Below are 22,010 nucleotides of genomic sequence, written 5' to 3'. Positions count from 1 at the left end.
GTTATATAATTTTTATATATACATTATGTGTTAAATGACATATAAATTATATTAGTGATTTAATTATATATTAAGCCCATATTTTTTCTTGATAATCATTTTATTCCTATTTTGTTCAGCATTTTCATCAAGGATTAATATTAAGCTGTAAAGATGAATAAGATTTATTTTCACATTTTTTAATATGTTAAAGTGTATTGATAAATGTCTTAATACTGAATTATTCTTTGGTTCTTGGCTTTTTGGTTTTGTGTGTGTGTGTGTGTGTGTGTTTTGTGTGTGTGTAGAAGAGTCCTATTTGCTATTACATTTAGAATTCGTTGTTTTAATAATTCATTAGTTTCAGTCATTTTCATCAATGGTTGTTCTGCAGTTAGTTGTGGTTTTGATGTGCTTATGAGAGGAGGCGAGCTCGGGGTCTTTCTACTCTGCCATCTTGGCCTGCCAGGTAATATTCATTAGTGATATTATACCAAATCTAGATAAACTGAGAGAAAGTTTATCTAGATCTGGTTTAGGATCAATGTTGTATTTGTTTTATAAAAACGTATTTTTAAATGCTCCTTATTTTTAGAATCATTTTTTAGGAAATTTCACATACGAAGCAGAAAGAGGGCAGAATAATGAACCTTCTTGTGCCCATCACTCAGCTTTAACAATTATCAATATATTTTACCTCCCCTGTTTGTTTTATTTACCCCCTGCCATTTTTTTCTTTTCTTTTTTGGGAGAATCAGTGGAGGAAAAGGTGAGGGACTAGAATATTTTAAAGCAACTATCAGACATCATACATCTATTACCCATAAAACAATTTATATATTTAAAACAGATAAACACTTTTAAAAACATAGCAGTGGGGCTTCCCTGGTGGTGCAGCGGTTGAGAGTCTGCCTGCCGATGCAGGGGACACGGGTTCATGCCCCGGTCCGGGAAGATTCCGCATGCCGCAGAGCGGCTGGGCCCGTGAGCTATGGCCGCTGAGCCTGCGCGTCCGGAGCCTGTGCTCTGCAATGGGAGAGGCTGCAGCAGTGAGAGGCCCGCATACCGCAAACAAACAAACAAACAAACAAAAAACATAGCAATGACATTTAAAAAGTAATATTATTATAACTGGAAAAAAACAGTAATTCTTAGTCTAATATCCATCCTGGTTACAATTTTCTTTGATTGCTTAAAAAATGTCATTTTGGAGTTGGCTTTTTAAATATCAGAATCCAAACAAGGTATGTGCATGACATTTCTTTTAAGAGAGGTGCCATTTATTTGTTGGAAAAACCGTGTTATTTGTTCTGTGGGATTCCTCATATTCAGGATTTGTTTGAATTTGTCCACCTGGTGTCGTTTAGGATAGTCCTCTATCCCCATATTTCTAGTAATGGTAGTTAGGTCTACAGGTTGAATTAGATTCAGGTTTGATTTTGTCCTTATTTTTTTGCTTTTTTGTTTTTCAGAATAACACAAGTCCTGTATGCTTGCTGTTAACATTACTCAGGAGGCAAATAATCCAATTATCTGTCCTTGTAATAATAGATCAGTACTGTGTTTTGATGTCATTTGATATTTTTCTACATCATTTTTAATGACTACACTGCATTCTTTTGAATGGCTATTCTATAATTTCTAATCTCTATGACTGAATGTTTAAGTGAGAGTCTTTTTCATTTACGATGCTAGTTACTTAGTGGGTTTAATTATTATACTGAAGATTCAGAGACGTTTTCAATTTAGGGAAATTCTCTCTTGTTATTTCTTTGATATTTCAACCCCTGACTTAATCAGGAGTGATTTGCTTTTGAAGAATTAGAAACCTACTCCAGAAAGATCAAGCAAGATATACAGCTGCCCTTATTGGAACTCAAAGGTTTTTAGGCAGCTTCTGTCTTCTCTTTGCGGCCTCAAGTGTGTCTTTTCTGCCTCTGTGTGCAGAGTTCTCTCGTTTTTTGTAGATTGTTTTTTTCTGGATACTTATTCTCTGTCATATGACCTTACCATCACATCTCAAAATGAAAGGCTTAAAGTCTATGAAATGTTCTGGTCTGTTCCCTGTACTTTAATCAACTCAGTCTAAACAACCCAAATACAGATTCCTAGGAAAGTGAATCTTACTGGTCTTGCTATATTTGGGAGTGTGTTTGGGCTTGGTCATGTGTTATTAATGTAGATACTGGGTCTACCTTTTCAGCAGGGGCTATAATTGATGAACTGTTTTCAGAATAAAGAGTTGAACACGTGTCTAAAGAGGTGCCTAGTATAACATCTTTATCATATATACTAAATTCTTACATATATGAGAACATATACTATTTTTAACCATCTTTTTCCTAAAAATTTTTGGTTATTCTCACTAGTTTATTTTCCAGATTAAGTTTAGAACCCACAGTAATAATTAATTAATTGTTAATTTTAACATTGTCTTCATCAAGTAATATAGCTATTTGAAACAGGAGGTTTTAAGAGAGTTGAATAGAGCAAACTGAAGGGTTACTCTATTAGGATAGCATCTATGAATTTATTTTTTTTTAATTCATTATTATTGGCTGCGTTGGGTCTTCGTTGCTGCATGTGGGCTTTCTCTAGTTGCGGTGAGCAGGGGCTACTCTTCATTGTGGTGCGTGGGCTTCTCACTGGGGTGGCTTCTCTTGTTGCCAAGCACGAGCTCTAGGCGCGAGGGCTTCAGGAGTTGTGGCTCCCAGGCTCTAGAGTTCAGGCTCAGTAGTTGTGGTGCATGGGCTTAGTTGCTCCGCGGCACGTGGGATCTTCCTGGACTAGGGCTCGAACCCGTGTCCCCTGCATTGGCAGGCAGATTCTTAACCACTGCGCCACCAGGGAAGCCCAGGGTAGCATCTATGAATAAAATTCTTACTATGGGGATTTGAATTCCATTGGAAGTTTGACACCAGACTGAACACTTGTCTAAGTCAAAATTTTCTCTTTAGTCCTGTGGTAATATTTAAAATCTACACTTCTGCTATGGTAGCTGCTAGCCACATGTGGCTATTTAATTTAATTAAAATTCAGTTCCTCGGTTGCACTAATCACATTTCAAGTTCTCAGTAGCCACATGTGGCTAGTGGCAAGTACATTCAATAGTGCAGGTAAAGAACATTCCACCATCGCAGAAAGTTCTATTGGGTAGTGCTGCTTTAGAGGTTTGTATATTGATAATAACTTGTCTACTAATTTTTTAAAAAAAATTTAAATTAATTAATTTATTTATTTAGGCTGGGCCAGATCTTAGTTGTGGCAGTCAGGATCTTCGTTGAAGCACATGGGATCTTCATTGTGGCATGCGGGATCTTTAGTTGTGGCATGTGGGCTCTTAGTTGTGGCGTGCATAGAGGATCTAGTTCCCTGATCAGGGATCAAACCCGGGCCTGCTTCATTGGGAGTGTGGAGTCTTACCCACTGGTCCACCAGGGAAGTCCCAACTTGTCTACCAATTTTTTTTTTTTTTTTTTTTTTTGCGGTGCGCAGGCCTCTCACTGTTGTGGCCTCTCCTGTTGCGGAGCACAGGCTCTGGACACGCAGGCTCAGTGGCCATGGCTTACAGGCCCAACCACTCCGCAGAATGTGGGATCTTCCTGGACTGGGGCATGAACCCGTGTCCCCTGCATCGGCAGGCGGACTCTCAACCACTGTGCCACCAGGGAAGCCCTTGTCTACTAATTTTTAATTGTGGTGAAAGATGCAAAAATGTCTATTTTGTATAAGTTTTATTTATAGCATTTTGGTCAGTATGTAGAAGATGATGTCACAGGATGGTTTTGTTTTCTCATTTTAAAAGGGTCATTGAAGAAAGTTTGAAAAATACCAAAATACTATACAATAAAGGAGAAAATAAAAATGTCAGGCAATCCCAAGGGATAGGATTTTTGAAGTATAATATACAAGTGCAAATATCACAAGAGTGCAGCTGGATTAATTTTCACCAACTAAATAATATACATATATGTATTTTTACCACAGGTTCTCTATTCCTGGGTTCTTTTTGATTCATGGCTTGATTGTTTGGATTTCATAATCATGTAGTTTTGTTCAAGAAGAGTACATAAATATATTTCTTATTATATCACATCAAGAGGCACTTGATGCCAGTTTGTCTCACTACTGCTAATGTTAAAATTGACCACTTGGTTAAAGTGGTGACTACCAGGTCTCCATTATAAAGGCACATTTTTCTTTTGTAATTAATAAGTAATCTGTGGGGTGATATTTGGAAACTATGTGAATATCTTGTTTCCCAACAGCTTTTCACCCAGTGATTTTAGCATCCATTTATGTACCTTGCAGGAATCACTTATTACATGGGAGTTGCAAAATGGTGATTTTTAAAATTTTGTCATTCTATTTATAATTTTTAGCTAGCATTCTTCTTGAAGGAAGAACTTTCCCTTTTTCTCCCATTTCCTTTCTTTGATTCTTCTTTTTTCCTTTTTGTTGTTGTTGTTGTTGTTGTTGTTGTTGTTGTAGTAAATACCCCAGGTATTTCTCATGAAGTTGGTCAGTGTGACTAATCACTATACTTTGAGACTCATTGTTATAGTCACATCTGTATAAGTTCTACTATACCAGGAGAATTTTTGCTTTTTACAGGTTGGTCATCTTTATGATGTGTTTGTTCTTAAACTGAGAAGTCTTACAGAATATAATTGTTCTAGTATAAATTTAGATTAAAAATTAAAAATACCACTTTGGGTTTTTCTTGATTATAAACTTTTCAGAATCTGAGGCAACTGTGTTAAGGAATTCCCATTTACACTAGGCAAGAAAGTAAACAGTAAGTGGAGAGTAGGGTAACAAACACTTACGGTATCAAAAAACAACCGTGAAAAGGATCTGTCTTAATGTGCTAGCCCATTGCAGTTTAACATATTGCTTACAACCTTCACAATAGAGTTTGAGTGACTTCAGTTACACATTCCAGGAGACTGGCAGTCTGTTACAATCAGAGTCTGAACTTTAGAGCAGGCTAATTTACAGCAATGGGATGAAGAAAGTTGTGGATTTGTATTACACACTCTCACCTGACACTGTATCTGATCCCTTACCTGCCGATTGACATCTTGAATGAGCTCTTTGAAGCAAGTTCCAGCTTAATTAAAACGTTTGCTTGGTTAGCAGTGATCTGTGAAAGCCTGTGATAAATATTGAATCAGGTTCACCTGCTGGTTGCTGTGAGTAGATAAACAGCTGCCTTGTGCAGTTTAATCATGAAACTGGCAGTAGAGTACTACTGTTTGAATTTTTAAAAAAGAATAGTGGAAAAGGTATAGTTATGTCACTTTTGCTATCTTACTAGAGTGTGTGCTTATGTGAGATTTTGCACAACAGGCATTCAGTACCTGTTTAGGTGGCTTGGACAACAGCAAATGGTTGATAAAGATTAACAGTAAACCCTCTTTCTTATACCTCAAAGTATAATTCAGTATTCATTGACTTTTTTACCACTAGCTCTTTAGGTGGATGATGTTTTGAAATAAAAAAAGGGCAGTATTTTGTGTTTTTGCCAAGTTAAATGGTAGGTAAAAATGATCCTGTTAAAGCTTTAAGATTTAAGGTTATGACTTCCAACTTCTCACAAATTATCATGAATTTTGTAGCAACTTGAAGAACTTTAGATTTTACTTTATCATCTGTAAAATGGAGTTAGAGATAAACATTAGTGAATTAAGTGTTTTAGAATTATGATAACATTATATAATTAACAAACATTAAAAGAGAATTTACAAGCAGTAGAGGAACCTTTATAAAATTATCTTCTTTGGACTGTCAACTTGTTTATTCCTTTACAGAATTAATGTGACTAACCAAGTTGGTTGTTAAGAAAATGCTATTTCTATTTTATTTCCATTGTAAAATCAGACATAAATTCTGGAATAAAGCCCTCATCCAAATAAGTCACAATCTTCTTTGAGCACATGATGAAAGTTATGGACTGACTTTCTAAAAATGCATACAAAATTGTGTTTGTAGTTTCTGGGTGATCTCAAACTCTCTCCTCTGTAACAGTCCATGGATGTAAATTAAGAACCTGTTTCCTAATAAATTAGTTGAAAATTTTGGTCAAGACGGATTAAGATGAAAGTTATTCTGCTAGGTATTAAGCTGCTGAGGAGGAACAAGTGTATTTGCTGTTTTAGGTTCCTTTTGAAGCACTTTTTAGCATTTTTCAGGTATATTGTCTACTACAGTCCTTAGCTCCAAGGGTTATCTACCATAGTGGGGATTCCTAATTCTTTTCATAAAGTTTTCATAGTTTTATTCCTGTCATCAATTTGTTTGGAAGTTTATGGGGAGAATAAAATGTTATTTAAGTCATACTCAGCCTGCTCAACAATTTTTTTGATATTTATGTCAATACATGGGACTCTCAGGTTCATATTTTTTTATTATATACAATATTCCATAGATTGACAGAACTCCACAGTTTATCCTTGTTTTGTTGACACACTTTATTTTCCTCACTATTAAAACAGTACTGCAAAGAATATCCCTATTGTATCTGTCTTAATTTGCAAGAGTTTCTCTGGCATGTATGCCTAGCAGGGTCATGCTGGATCAAAGGGTCTATGTATCCTTGATTTCACTAGATCACCAATTTGTTCTCCAAAGTGAATGTGCCACTTTATACTTGGATCAGCAGTGTATGAGAGAGTTGCTGTATATCCTCTCTACCCAGTCTGGTGGATGTGAAATGGAATCTAATTATGGTTTTAATTTGCATTTTCCTAATTAGTAATGAGGTTGAGCATTAGGTTGCACATCTTTTCAGATGTTTATTGGCTTTTCCGCTTTTCTCTCCTGTGATTTTCTTGTTCTTGGGCTCTTTTTCTTCTATTGGGTTTGTTTTTTAAAAATTGATTTGCTGGAATTCTTTATATATTGTGAATAATGATCCTCAGTTGGTTATATACAGTGCACATGTCTTCTCAAGATTGTGTTTTCAGTCATTTGTGCTTTTGGTGTATTGTTTAAGAAATCCTTTCCTATGTTGAGATCATGAAGATATTTTCATGTATAGGGACAGAGTTTATGGCCCACAAAACCTAGAATATTTATTTTGTGGCCCTTTACAGAAAAAGCTCTAAAGAGTCTCTTATTTGAGAATTTTTGTTTTTTTCCCCTTTGGAATATAATATCTATCCTGTTAGAAAATATTTGACTTAAATGTCAACTAATAATTTTAAATTATATAGCTTATTCTTAAGAATATTTTGTAGTTGCATTCAGGAAATAATGCACTTAGAGTACCAACTTTAAACAGTTCTTTACCTCATGAGCGAAACTGGTATTGATAAACACACCTCGTAGAACAATTAAAAAGTAAAGCCCTCTTTGTCAGTGGGGTGAAGTGACCCTTGTCATTGTCTTCTACTTGGCTTGATATATCAGGAATTCTAATGTTTCTTGAATGAATGAATGAATGAATGAGAGAGTACATGTAGCGTGCTTAGCACAGGGACAGCCTTAATAAATGACAGCTATTAATAATGAATATATCAGGATATGTGTTTGTCACCCACAACTACAGTGGCCCAGATATTAGCATAACAAGATGATTTTTCTTTTTGTTCTTGAAAAATAACAAATTGTCCTGTATTTTTTCTTTTAAAAGCTAACCTTCTTATTTTGAGGTAATTTTTTGATACGTGAAGGACTTCAAACTAGGGCATCAGTTAAGCATCTACAGATAAAATGTGGTGCATGGGTACGGTATTTGGTTTAAGGACATTAGTCACAATCCATCAATTAAAAAAAATTAAGTTATAGTTATATGCAAAACACCATGCTCAATGAATGAGTAGATGAAGTAATGTAAGACAGTTTCTGTCCTCAGAGAATTTGGAGTGTGGTTGAAGGACAATGCATGCACATATGTTACTCTTTCATGGACCTAGTTTTCCCTTTATTTCATACCAGTAAGCTTCTTTTTGGCCTCTTTTCCTCTCCACTTCTTTGTTACTTATCTTCCATATTAAATATATCCTTTTATGCTTGCTTTTAGAATTCAGTTCATAAACTGCTTTTAGATACTCCCATGATTTATGAATTTATAAAATAACATCTCTGACAATGCAATAGTTTCTAACTACTCCTTTATTATTTTCCTTTTTAAGGCATGGTCACCATGCTAATTTTTATTTTTCCAAGTATTTAGGCATAGTAATTTTTGTTGTTGTTGTGGGGAAAGGCTGGAGAGAGCTATGAAACTTTAGAGGTTGATGTAGTTATCTTAATCTACTTAAACTTCTGATTGTAGCCTTGTGAAAGGAATAGTGGCAAGGAATCAGCAGTTGGCCTTTCAAGATCAAATGTTATATTCTTTCTTTATCCTTTCAAAAAATTTCAATATATGTCTCTATGTAGTATGACAAGAGAGGGAATAAATAGAAATTGTTAGACACAAAATTTTCTAAAATCCTTGGTTGCTGACCTCCTAAGAACAGTTTTGGCTACTGTAAATTTGAAATGTATTTTTAAACAATTGACTCCTGCATGTGGAACTAATAATAGAGCTGTCACACCCACATGTATCTCTTGTGTTTCTCTTTAAATGATAATAGATTTTTTTGCTGTTATTTGGGTTAAGTTTTCTTGCCTTTTGTTGAAGTAAAAGAACTCTAGACAGTTTCCAGCTATGGGAAAAGATGCCATCTCTTAAAGAGTTTGGTTCTACCCTACAGTGTAGCTATTTACAGTTCTTAGAGATTACAGGTTTTGGGAGCCCATTTGTATTTTGTCTTCTTGACGTTCAGATATATTAGATGAGAGAGAATATTTTTTAATTTACTCTCCAGTTTCCTAATACAGTCTCTGTAAATTTAAAGAGCAAAAACGAAAGAAAGACATCCCTATGAAAGATAAACTTGATCATTTGTTAGCAGGAGATATGCTTAGTGAAAAATATTTAATTCTGTTCATCTATTGTTTCAAAACCCCTAGATCAAAGGGTTTCAGAGAGAGGGCAGAAAATATTAGCCTATTATTGGAGTGGAGGATATTATGACTTCCTATCATTGCTGTTTTAGGATTCTTTCTCTAGTTTTCTTACAGAATTGAAACTTGCTGAGTTTGGTACAAATAATTCTCTTTTGTTACTAAATAATTGTCTTTTTTAAGCCTCTGTTCTATTGCTACATTCATTCTTTTCCATCTTCAAATATGATTATACCAAATCCTTTAAATAGAAACTCCAATAGAAGATCACTTCTGAAGAAATAATTCCCCTTTTAATATTGCAAATAAATAAGAATCACCTTTCTTAATTTCTATCTTCTACTCTACTTGTGCAACCACTCACTGAAAAACCATCTTCTTTGAGGAGTCACCCTTGAGTTCATAGATGGTATAATTACTTCAGAGCATTTTAAGACTTAACAAACAAAAAACATTTTTAGTATAAAATTAGCCGTGGTTTAAAATTTTCTCACTTATGGAGTGAAAAACAAATTTAAGTTACCTAAATGAAGCTGCTCTAGTGGGAAGAGTTTTCTGAAACTAGTTCTTGATCTTTTACTTTTGTTAGTACAGCTACTAGCATAATATTTTAAGATAAGCAGATCCCTTTTTAAAATTATTAAAATTATTAGTGCAAATACCCCTTTTAAGAATTAAAACATTTGAACACAAAGCAGCAAGTTATAAGTCTATATAATAGCATCCCTATTTGAAAAAATATGGAAGATATAATTATATATAGAAGGGTCTGCAAGTTATTTGTGGTGGTGGTTGACTTACTTTGTATTTTTCTGTAGCATTTGAATTTTTTATTTAGAAAAATAGTGGAATTAAAATAAAAGGAGTGGGTGATAAAGCTTTAAATGGAATTCATGTTGAAAAGTGTTATATCGAAAAGTAGGTTTTCCGAGCCTTGAAAAAAGACCACATTATTGAGTTACTTTTACGCTTGTATATAATATATCCATGTGGAATATAACAATGCATTGAGCCCTAGCACTCTAATATTCAGAGTGAATTTAACTGTATCATAGGGAAGAGATGTAATATAACTGAGTGAAAGATTGAAGGTATGGAAAAGTCAACTAGTTCTGCTACCAAGAGTTACCTTAATTCTTTTACTGAGTTAATTAATTAGTGTGATCATTGCAAAGGCTAGAGAGGAATTCAGTCAGAAATATCATGATATAGTTTGCATGCCATTTTCTGTGTGACCATAAATTGTTAGATATTGCAACATATGTAACATAAACCACATGTCAGCTGTTTCCTGCCTCACTGTTGACAAGAGCCCCATTCATAACTCTTCTTTTTATCCTTTCAGTGAATAAGTAATTATTCAATATAGAAGGCAGGATATTTGGAACTGGCTATTTAATGTGGCAGCACTCTGTAATGAAATCTGCTGTTACTGGCAACCTGAGAGGGGAATGTAACAATTCCAGCATGGCTGTAACTTTATCTGCTTTGACTGACTGTTTATTTGGCACATCAGTGAACCTTTTATCCCAGTGAGTGACAGCTCCAGAAGGGTCACATTTACATCCATTCTATCATGTATTGTAATATTTAATGGCGGACAAGGTTGAGCGAGACTGGGAGTAATTTGAACTTGCTTTTCCACTGAGTTGAGGCTAAAAGACAGCTTGATCCCCAGTATTGTGGTGTAACATGCTATGACTTAGCATTTGTTTATGAAGGCTAATCTTACTGATTATAATTTTAAAAAAATCTGCAGTTAAATGGTGTGTTTGTTCTACTAAACTAAAACTCCCTAGTACAAATTCTTTTAAGCTACTGTGCTATTTAGTTTTTTTCCCTCTCAGTGACCATTCCTATAAACTAACCATTTCATAGTCTTTCTCTTAAATGAGGCTGCATTCTGTCTCATTTTATAGTAACTGAGGTTGAGAAGGGAGTAGTTATTAAGAATCCCTGGATTCTAATATATAGCATTAAGCTTTTTAAATTTTTTTATTTTTGAGAGTTTGAAAACAGGAGAGAAAAACCAGCTAAATACTAGACTATACTCCTGATGTTCCATATGGTGCCTTTATATAACGATTTTAATTATGAAACTGGATTGAGTAAAATTGTCCAGGAAAAGCTATCCTGACTGGTAATTTTACTGATGGATTTACATTCCATGACAGGTAATTGAATTTCAGATGTACTTGTTCCACACAAGCAACCTGCCTTTATTATTAAATATTAATAATTTGCATTTATTTTCATACTTTTGCTAGAGAATAGTTTTCTCTTCTTGTTTTTGACTGTTGCTTTAGATTCAACTTGTTATTTCTATTCTTCTGTAAGCTATATTTAAAATGCTTTAAGATGTTGGTATATTATAGGATATTTGAATGGACTGTGCTGTGAAGAAAAAGCACTATCAACTCTAAATTGTAATATTACAAGTTCACTTGAAGCCTAAGCAAAAATGAAAATTGTTCTTTGTTTTATCTTATTTTTATAATTTATGAAAGAGGATAATTAAAGTATACTTAAAACATTTGGAATTTGAGAGTTGGAGTAGAATGTTAGAAAACAATGCAAATATGGAAACATCATTTATAATGATAAAAATGGTTTATCATTTATTTATGAAGGAGAACCAATTTGAAATTGAATTTGTAGTTTTTTCTTTAATGGCAAGTTTTAGATGATGTAACATCATGAATTTCTCTTTATTTGACAGTTGTGATTCACTGCTTATAGTTTTGATTCCATGAGAGGTTTGATAACAATTTTATGGTAGTCCAGACATTAGTTATCTTTTCTTTCCTTTGTTACAGCCCCCTGGTAACTGTTCTAGGTGCTGTTGTTCTACTAAACAAGGAAACAGTCAAGATTCTTCAAATACCACTAAGAAGGATCATGGGGGGAAATCCAAGATACCCAAAATATATTTTGGGACACGCACACACAAGCAGATTGCTCAGATTACTAGAGAGCTCCGGAGGACAGCATACTCTGGGGTCCCAATGACTATTCTTTCCAGCAGGGATCACACTTGTGTCCATCCTGAAGTAGTAGGTAACTTCAACAGAAATGAAAAGTGCATGGAATTGCTAGATGGAAAAAATGTGAGTAAGTTAATGTATTTTAGAGGAAAAATTAGGCTGAAAAGATTAAGATTACTTTTTAATGTGTTCATTTTATATGTACATTTACAGCAGTAATCAAATAACTTATGAAAATCAAATTGATTGCTAGTGTTGATATTTTTAAAAAAATAATTTTACTGTAAGAAAATCTTTATTCAAGTTTTAAATTATGGGTTTTTGTCCTAAAGATTGGGGATATTTATTTATTTCCTTGAAAATTAATTTTCATTTTAGTCACCTGTCTTCATACTTTCTTCTTTTAAATCTCTCTACCCAAAATAGTCAAACATAGGTGTCATATGAGGAGATTAAAAACATTTAAGTGATTTAGTCTAACTAGATCTAATTAATGTATTTAACATATTTAAAAACTTCAAAATAAGGTAGTTTACATAGGCCCTCTCTTTGAGCAAATTTTAAAATGTTTTTAAATTGAGAAATGTAATGACTATACTGTCTCATAATTCTGATTAGTACAAGCTTCTTTCAAAAAATTATGTTAAATTATTAACTGAAGATTTGTTGATGGTTTTGAAAATTTCCAGGGATATCTAGAATAATACGAATTTTGGCTAGGTAGATAAATCTTTCTTACTAAAGACATGATATTTTAATAATATTTTGGTAGTATTAGTTTGGCAGTCTGTGTACCAGTTTGATAACTAGTTTACTCTAAAATTGAAGTTATGGGTCTGGAATTATACCCAGAAATTATTGGTGAAGCATAAGTTGATAGTATATGAAATGACCAATGATATTTTAATATATTTTGAAAGTTCTATCTTTCTGTATTTTGTCAAACATAAGTGTTTCTACACAAAAGGCTAAGAGCTATAGCCTCTAGAGTGTCATTTAATTGATATATCTCCTCCTACCATATAATGCAAATAGATTATTTTGTTTTATGCTTTTCTTTGTCAATGCTTTCTTTTATTAGATGGAAATTTATTCAAGCCTTATGTGGGGTTATTCAAAAGAAACTTCAACAGATATTCAAACCTGATAATATGAAGTATAATTATGAAGGGGCTTCAGTGGAAAGACTTAAGTGACTTGTTCAGAACCAGGAAGAGAATACAGAATAATTGAATCAAAACCATTGTTGAAATTCTGTGATCATACTTGTTTTCATATAAGTTCTTTTTAATTAACTGAGGAACTGTGAAATCTCTTCACTCTGTATATTTAAAAAGTTCTCTTCAAAGAGAGATAAAAATACTAAAAAGCCAAATGCTCAAAAAATAATAAAATAGAGAAAAGGCTCTTCATAATAAAACCCCATAAATTTTATATTTAAGTAGACTTCTTTCCGTAAGTGGCTAACTGATCTACTAAATTCCTCAAATGCTTGAAATTTGTTTTCTGGCTGTAATAGTCTATGTAAGAAGACTTGCTGGCGTTGTCATTATCTTTTACTACTTGTTATTGAGAAAATTATTATGTAATTATGTATTTGTTATCCCATTAGTAAAAACAATTATAAAGTTTAAGATTGTGTATTGAAAGCAAATATCTTATTTTATGTAATCCTCTAGAATCCTGCAGTGGTGGTTATGTTTTTTGATTGGTCTTTATCCTCCAAAGTTTGAATCATGTAAAAATAAAAATCCAATAGACTTTTTCATTGGCCTTTGGGTTCTGTTTTCAAGTAAACAATTCTTTTATTTTTGAATATTAGTATTATAAATAATTGAAGATACCTGCTTGTAGTTGTTTTGACCTAATTCTGCCTCAGAATGCCTACCTCATAGGCATACATGAACATTCTTTTTCTTGTTCCCAAGCCCTCAGGGTAATTTGGTATTGTAATGAGGGCCAATTACAAAGTCACTAAAGGTGTCTATGTTTACGATGGCTGAATTACCAAAGAGAAATGATAAATAGATACCTGACAGTTTGAGTGAAAAAGAGTTTAAAGTGTGATAACGCTTCAATTGACAGACTCCCCTCAGGGTTATATTACACTGCTAAAATGGATGAGCTTTTCTGGTTTTGCTATCAGCCTCCACAGCAGTGTCATTCTAAGTGCCCTTAAAGTGTAAACTTTCTGAGTTTTTGGCTTGATCCAAAGGCACATGTGTTTTTGTTCACTGTTTCTTTTATGCTCCTATACTGGAAGAGCAATGCACTTATCTGCTAAAAGTTAAATTTTGTTTCAACTAAGAAAAATAATCTTAACTAGCCCTAGAAATAACTCTAAAAAGTTATTTTAGGTATAGAAGAATATCTATTTTTTGTTAAGATGGGATTTAGCAGTCCATAACCATAGACTCTGAAGGCACCTTAGTGATCATTTTGTACAAATAAAAACTTTCAGAATAGTATGGAAGATACTTGGAATGAAGAAATGGTGAATGTCATATTATTAAGCTCAATCTGTATCAAGCTCAGTATGAAAGATACTTGGCACATCTTCAACTGTCTCTTGACCTCAGAATCATAGAATTTTAGAGCTAGAAGGAACCTTAGAAATGGCATAGTCAGTGGGTCAGAGGAATCTTAAAAGGCTTCTAATTCACCTACTCTTTTGATGCCTAGTCACATGAGAAAAATGGGCCCTGAAGTTTGCCCAGTGTCAGACAACTAATTATCAAGAAAGGAAGCAAGTCTTCTAACTGCTAACCATTGCTGTTTTTACTACACTAGAAACAAAAACAAAAGATGGCATCATCGTGTGGGGAAGTTGACATGGCATGAAGGGTAAAAAAGAGTAGTAGAGATTAGACAAAGTAAGTGAAAATAATATAAAAATGAAGCAAATAAAGAAGGTTAGGTGAGCCCTTTCTTCCTAATTTTTATTTTTATTTTATTTTTATTTTTATTTATTTATTTATTTATTTATTTTTTTAAACTCCTGGGCTGGAAGGAGGAACCCACCCACTACCATGCGCTTAGGGCATCTTTTAAGCTGTAGGCAGGACTTTTGTCAGCAGGCTCCCCAAGGCCAGGGAGTTTTTTTTTTTTTTTTTAAGAAGATGTTGGGGGTAGGAGTTTATTAATTAATTTATTTATTTTTGCTGTGTTGGGTCTTCGTTTCTGTGCGAGGGCTTTCTCTAGTTGTGGCAAGTGGGGGCCACTCTTCATCGCGGTGCGCGGGCCTCTCACTATCGCGGCCTCTCCCATTGCGGAGCACAGGCTCCAGACGCGCAGGCTCAGTAGTTGTGGCTCACGGGCCTAGTCGCTCCGCGGCATGTGGGATCCTCCCAGAGCAGGGCTCGAACCCGTGTCCCCTGCATTAGCAGGCAGACTCCCAACCACTGCGCCACCAGGGAAGCCCCTAATTTTTATTTTTAATACCTTGGAGGACCAATAAGCAGCATAGCTTTAGGAGAATTAGCAGTCCTCAGCTTATCATGCCTTGTCCTTGGATTTGCTGACATTCTTTTATAGGTTATGACCTTTTTATGATTTACTCCATTTCTAACCATGTCTAGATATTTTTGTGTATGTAATGATGTATGAATATGAATGTTTTAAAAATATAGATTTGCCTTTTGTATAGTTCATAGATAAAAATGCACACACACACACACATATATATGTACATATCCCCCCACTGGTTAAGGACAGCAAACTGGGAAAGATAAATATTGGATTTCAAAATCACATTTAATTTTTTTCGATATATAAAATTAATGAATTAAAATGGCTCATTATTTCACCAGTTAGTCCCAAATGACAATTGAAAAAGAAAAGTAACATATACACGGTTAGAGAGTCAAAATTACAGAAAGGCATTAAATGAAAAGATCTCTCTTTCCAGTTCTTTCCATCCCCTTAAGGGAACTACTATAAGGTTTTATGTGTATTCTTCTAAAACATTTAAAATATGTATTTTCTATAATGTATCTGTATAGATTATAGATTATTTTTAAAGCTTAAACCCATCAGCACATAGACAAATCTAACTTATTTTTTAAGGGCTATATCTTTTGTATGAATTTTTGCCACAATTTATTTAACGTATCCCCTGTGGGTAGACATTTGGTTTATTTCCAATTTGGGGGGGCTATTAAACAGTGCAGTATATATATAATTAAATGGTGAAATTTTATTTGGTAGTTACTGACAAATTTCCACTGCACTTCTAATAGAAGTAGAAGTTTATACTTCTAATTTTATACATCTTTTATACATCTTTTAATAGGATATGCCACACCTTTGCTAGGACTGGATTTTATCAAACATCTTATTTTTTGATTGGTGTATGTTAATAAATTTTTTTTACTTCTAATAATAGAATGGCAAAGGACATTAGTAAATAGTACATGAAAGAAGGTATGCAAATTACTGTTGAAACTTTTTAGAATGTTCATACAATGTAATGTTAAACCTTGTTAGAAAGTGTAAAAAATACAAATCAAAACAACAGTCTTCTATTTTTACCTTTAAAATAGGCAAAGATAAGAAAAGATAATATTAATGTTGATAAAGGTGTGGAAAAAGGATAATGTAAAATGCTATACATTTTCTGGGGAATAATTTGGTGATATGGTTTTCAAGAAACATAAAAATTTTTTTACTCTCTGATCCTACAATGCCATTTCTAAAACTGTATACTAAGAAAATATTTAGAAATGAGCATAAAAATTCTTATTGCAGCATTATTTATAAAGCAAAAATTGAGAACAGTCTAAATGTCCAGTAATAAACTGGTTCGTCAACTATGGCACATTAATCCAGTGTACATATATAGGCAACAATGAAAAAAAACTTGGTGATATGAAAAAATATTTCTGATAGGATTTTTAATAAAATAGGCTAAGAGAAAAAAGGAGATCCCAGTTTTATAAAAAAAATATTTAGTGGCTAGATTGTTAATAATCCTCAGTGCCTGGGGAAAATTTGCTTTGTTCTCATTATTTTAAAATTGGGTTGCATTATAGAGATATATCCACAAGTACATATGTATAGAAGAAATGTGAAATGAAATACATCAAAACCTTGATAGTACATTCTTTGTATAATGGGATTTTAGGTAATTTAGGGCTTTTTGGTACTCTTGTATTTTCCAGCTTTTTGTAGTGAATACTCTTTTTTCCCCTAGGACATTTCTCCTGCCCTCCTTCCCACTTTCCATTCTTCCTTTGTTTTTACTTATTTATATTTGATTAAGTAATACTGTCTCATGGCTCAAATTGAAAAGGTACAAAAGTGTCTATAGAGAAAAATGTCTTTCAGTCCTGTCCCCAAGTCACTTGGCTCTCATCTTTGAAAGCAACTACTGATACAATTGCTCTTGTGTATCCTTCCAGATCCTTCCAGAAATATTTTTGTTTAATACCACTTTAATCAGAACAAAGTCACAACAAACATACTTTTAAAAGTATGTTTCTCAAGTTAATTTGGGATATTTCCAGCTATACTGATCTGGAGCTCTATCTGAGTTAACTAATATAGTTCTTTAAAATGGTTGTATAATAGATGTGGTGTACGTACTCTGTCTCCTCTGTTAAATCTTTACTTTGTGGCTTTAATGATGTTTCTAAAATTCTGAGGTGAACTTGTTTTATTTCTTCTGTTCTAGTATTGGTTCATATTTCAGCTGTGCATTTTTTTTTAGGGAAAATCCTGCTATTTTTATCATGGTGTTCATAAAATTCGTGATCAACACATATTACAGACTCTCCAAGGGATGTGCAAGGCCTGGGATATAGAAGAATTCGTCAGCTTGGGGAAAAAACTAAAGGCATGTCCATATTACACAGCACGAGAACTAATGCAGGATGCTGACATAATATTTTGTCCCTACAACTATCTTCTAGATGCACAAATAAGGGAAAGTGTGAGTAGATATGTAAAAATTAAAAGAACTGTTTTCCTACTATTGGGATATAAGTGATGAATGTAAAGCTTTTAGATGTTTTAATGTCTTTTACTTTATTTTTTGCTTTATATTTAATTTATGGAAATGTGTAAACAGATTAGAGTATTGAAAACATATTCTAGGGGGTGTTAAAAACTGAATTTTAGACATTGTCATTTTAATTTCCAAAGTAATAAGTACTTTTAAGGACCTAGTACTGAAGTGGAATCATAACAGGGTTTTTCAGCCTTGACGGTAATGACATTTTGGGCTGGATAATTCCTTGTTGTGGTGGGCTGTCTGTGCATTGTAGGATGTTTATTAGCATCTCTGGTTTTATCCACTAGGTGCCAGTGGTACCCTCACAGTTGTCACAATCAAAAATGTCTCCAGACATTGCCAAATATCCCCTGGGGTACAAAAGATTGCCCCCATTTGAGACCCTTATATAGCGATCTCTTTATGAATAGAAAGAATTATTTTAAAACATTTATTTAAAGAATCTGTGTTTTGAAGAACTTATGTTGGGAGAATATACATACTATGCAAATCATGCTCTGTGAACTGTGAATAAGTGAATTTGGATACAGCATTTGTGTTTATCTGCCTGGTTCTTAGAGACATCCAGTTGTTACAGCATAAGACAAAAAGTGAATAACTTCATATATTCAGTTGTTATTCCTCTCTTTAGATCTGACTGTACAATTTTCATTAGCTTTTTTCTATACCTATATACTGTATACTTATATTTCTGTAAGTTTAAAATGAATAGGCATTATGTTTAATACCCCTGCTATCCTTCCTCTTATTTGGCTGCATTTCAGCTAGGTCTCTTTTCGTTGAGCAACTGTGTATATCAATGCCAAGTCAGTCTTTTTTATAACATCTTTCCTCTACTTAAAAATCTCTTATATCTCTCTTTGCTCATGGGATAAAGTCATATTTCTTTTTTTTTTCTTTTTTTTTTTTTTTTTTTTTTTTGCGGTACGCGGGCCTCTCACTGTTGTGGCCTCTCCCGTTGCGGAGCACAGGCTCCAGACGCGCAGGCTCAGCGGCCATGGCTCACGGGCCTAGCCGCTCCGCGGCATGTGGGATCTTCCCGGACTGGGGCATGAACCCGTGTCCCCTGCATTGGCAGGCAGACTCGCAACCACTGCGCCACCAGGGAAGCCCAAAGTCATATTTCTTAAGCTTACTCCCAAGATGATCAATAGTCTGACCTAAATCTGCCTTTTCAGCCTTCTCTGCTACAGACTCCCAACTTGAACTCTTCAAAAATTTACCTCAAGGTCCCGTGAGGATACCTTGTTTTTTTCCTGTATCTCTGCTTTTGATTACACCTATATTGAATTGCCCTACTCTGTGTATCCAAATCCAAATCTTGCTCATCTTTTAAACTCCAGGATATTTCCTACTCTTTTATGGTTCTTTCTCAGCCATCTACAGCCCTCTGTATATTATTATTTCCTCAGAATAACTCAGTGGCAATTGCTATGTGACATTTTGTATTAGTCGGGACTCTTTCAGTTGCATTTGACACAAACCCAGCTTCAATAGAGCTTAAAAAAAAATACTTGACTCTTTATCGTGATGACTTTGTAATCAGGCAAGTTCTTCCCAGTAGGAACAAAGATAACCATAATCAGCTAGCTTTTTTCCAGCTAGGTAACCTGGAAAAAAGAATATGATTTCACACTAGTCACCCATAATTACTCTGATTGGCCTAGCTTAGATCTCATACCCATTCTTGAACCAGTCACTGTGACCATAGACAGATGGAATACTTTATTTAATTGACAAGCCTGGGTTCTAAGTCTACCCACATTATGAGAGTGGTGATGTCCCTTGATTAACAGCTTAACAGTCCTACAAACATCACATGGGAGTTGGGGAGGAGCACTTCTCAAAAGGGTTGCAGAAGAGACTGAAATGAAATAGATACATACTATATTGTATTAGGATTTTGAGAGTCTTTTGAATCTTGTGTTGTTACTTTAGTTTTAAAGGTTGTTTTTTTTTATTCTGCTTTTTATATTATGTTGGAGATCCCTTATACCCCTTTGTGTAACCAGCCATACATTGATCCTGGCTCACTTAACACATATGATTTTGGTTGATAGGTTTACAAGTATTTTGAGAGTGAAAAATGGAAAACTGTACTGCTGAGCTGATATTTGGTTGGCCTAAGTGCTTTAAAATTTTAAGACTGAGAATCAGTTGCTTATATAGTTGGACTTGTGATATTGCCCTATAGTGTGAATTTTTTAATGAAATATCTTGCCTATTGCTGTTAAATCCATTTTGCTGAATGTTTTACAGGAAAACTCTTTTATCTTATAGATGGATATCAATCTGAAAGAACAGGTTGTCATTTTAGATGAAGCTCATAACATTGAGGACTGTGCTCGGGAATCAGCAAGTTACAGTATAACGGAAGTTCAGCTTCGCTTTGCTCGGGATGAACTAGATGGTATGGTTGACAATAACATAAGGAAGACAGACCACGAACCCCTACGAGCTGTGTGCTGTAGCCTCATTAAGTAAGAACATGTGTCTTTCAGTGTCATGCGTGCTGCCTTTCTATTAAAAACATGTTTTATTGTGCCAAGTAGTTTACAATTAGTAAACTTCGACCAGGCTACTTGGGAAACGGATTGTTGTTTGCCCATTAAAGGTAGAGATAGGCTAGTCCAAACTTTTGTCTTGTTCAAAAGAATATAGTGAACGTAACTGATTTTTAAAATTTATAATTGTGAATCTTATTCCTAATTTAGCAGGATAATTTAGTAGTCCCATAGGATGTGTGTAGGATATTGGGCTGAACATGAACTAAACATGGTTTTCATTAAGATATTTTAAAATTCTGGACCATGGCTTTATTTTATCGCTTTATCCTACAGTTTGAGTAGGATTCTGGTTTGATGAGTTTCATTTAACCAAGATTTCAATACTGTAAAGTAATAGATTTAGTATTTTATTTATTTTTAAAATTATTTATTTATTTGGCTGTGTCAGGTCTTTGTTGTGGCACACAGGATCTTCGTTTAGTAATATGGGATCTTTTCATTGCAGCACCTGGGCTCTTCTCTGGTTGCAGAGTGTGGGCTCTCTAGTTGTGGTGCACGGGCTCTAGAGCGCGCAAGCTCAGTAGTTGTGGTGCGTGGGCTTAGTTGCCCCGCGGCATGTGGGATCTTAGTTCCCTGACCAGGGATCCAACACGCATCCTCTGCTTCGGAAGGAGGATTCTTAACCACTAGACCACCAGGGAAGTCCTGATTTAGTATTTTATTGAAACTTACATTAGATAGTTTCCCTTTCATTAGACGTTATGTTGTTGATCTAGAATCTCTTTACCTTAGAAAAAAACCTTACCTGACACTACATCCCGTTCCATTTATTGCAGCACTTTTCTGTTCCCTTCACAGTATATATTTTTTTAAAATTTGCATGTTTATACACCCACATGTTCGAACATAAGAGGTTTACAAATTTATATTGTAAAAACCTTTTTCCCACCCCATCTTCCATCTGCTTAATTTCTGTCTTCCTGAACAAGTTTATCATTTAGTTCATATTTATGCAAAAATGAGTCAATATAGATACTTTCTCTTATCCCTCCTTTTTACCCAAATGATAGCATGCTATACATACACTTTTTTCTTCTCCATTTTAAACATAAAATATATTTTATTTTTGGGTCTTCCCTGGTGGCACAGTGGTTAAGAATCTGCCTGCCAATGCAGGGGACATGGGTCAATCCCTGGTCCAGGAGAATCCCACATGCTGTGGAGCAACTAAGCCCGCGTGCCACAACTACTGAGCCCGCGCGCCTCGAGCCCATGCTCCACAACTAGAGAAGCCACTGCAATGAGAAGCCTGCGCGCCACAACAAAGACTAGCCCCCACTCACCGCAACTAGAGAAAGCCCGTGCGCAGCAACGAAGACCCAGTGCAGCGCCCCCCAAAATATATATATATATGTTTTATTTTTTAAAAGCCAGTTTATTGAGGTATGATTGACATATATAAAACTATTAATATTTAATGTATAAAACTTGATGAGTTTGAGATAAGTATCCATCTGTGAAACCATCACCATGGTTTTTAACATAAACATACTCATTGCCTCTAGAAGTTTC

At 34.4% G+C, this 22,010-nt stretch overlaps 1 protein-coding gene across 6 annotated transcripts in view; it reads left to right on the top strand.

The window, feature by feature from the left end:
• The window catches only part of BRIP1 (BRCA1 interacting helicase 1), a 189,131-nt gene that overhangs the window by 53,085 nt on the left and 114,036 nt on the right, over positions 1-22,010 (top strand). For 4 of the 6 annotated variants that reach the window (XR_009530419.1, XM_060082288.1, XM_060082285.1 and 1 more), the window contains exons 7-9: positions 11,754-12,044; positions 17,629-17,850; positions 20,212-20,411. Coding sequence is in view for 5 of the 6 variants with exons in the window: in XM_060082288.1 (XP_059938271.1) it covers positions 11,754-12,044; positions 17,629-17,850; positions 20,212-20,411 (713 nt within the window). In the remaining variant the exon portion in view is untranslated. The remainder of the gene's footprint in view (positions 1-11,753; positions 12,045-17,628; positions 17,851-20,211; positions 20,412-22,010) is intronic. The other 2 variants (XM_060082286.1, XM_060082287.1) reach the window with 2 other exon arrangements.

Source organism: Mesoplodon densirostris, chromosome 18 (genome assembly GCF_025265405.1).
Source record: "Mesoplodon densirostris isolate mMesDen1 chromosome 18, mMesDen1 primary haplotype, whole genome shotgun sequence".
Classification (NCBI taxonomy): Eukaryota; Metazoa; Chordata; class Mammalia; order Artiodactyla; family Ziphiidae; genus Mesoplodon; species Mesoplodon densirostris.
Note: the sequence above shows the minus strand (reverse complement) of the source record. Positions and strands in the feature narration are given on the sequence as shown.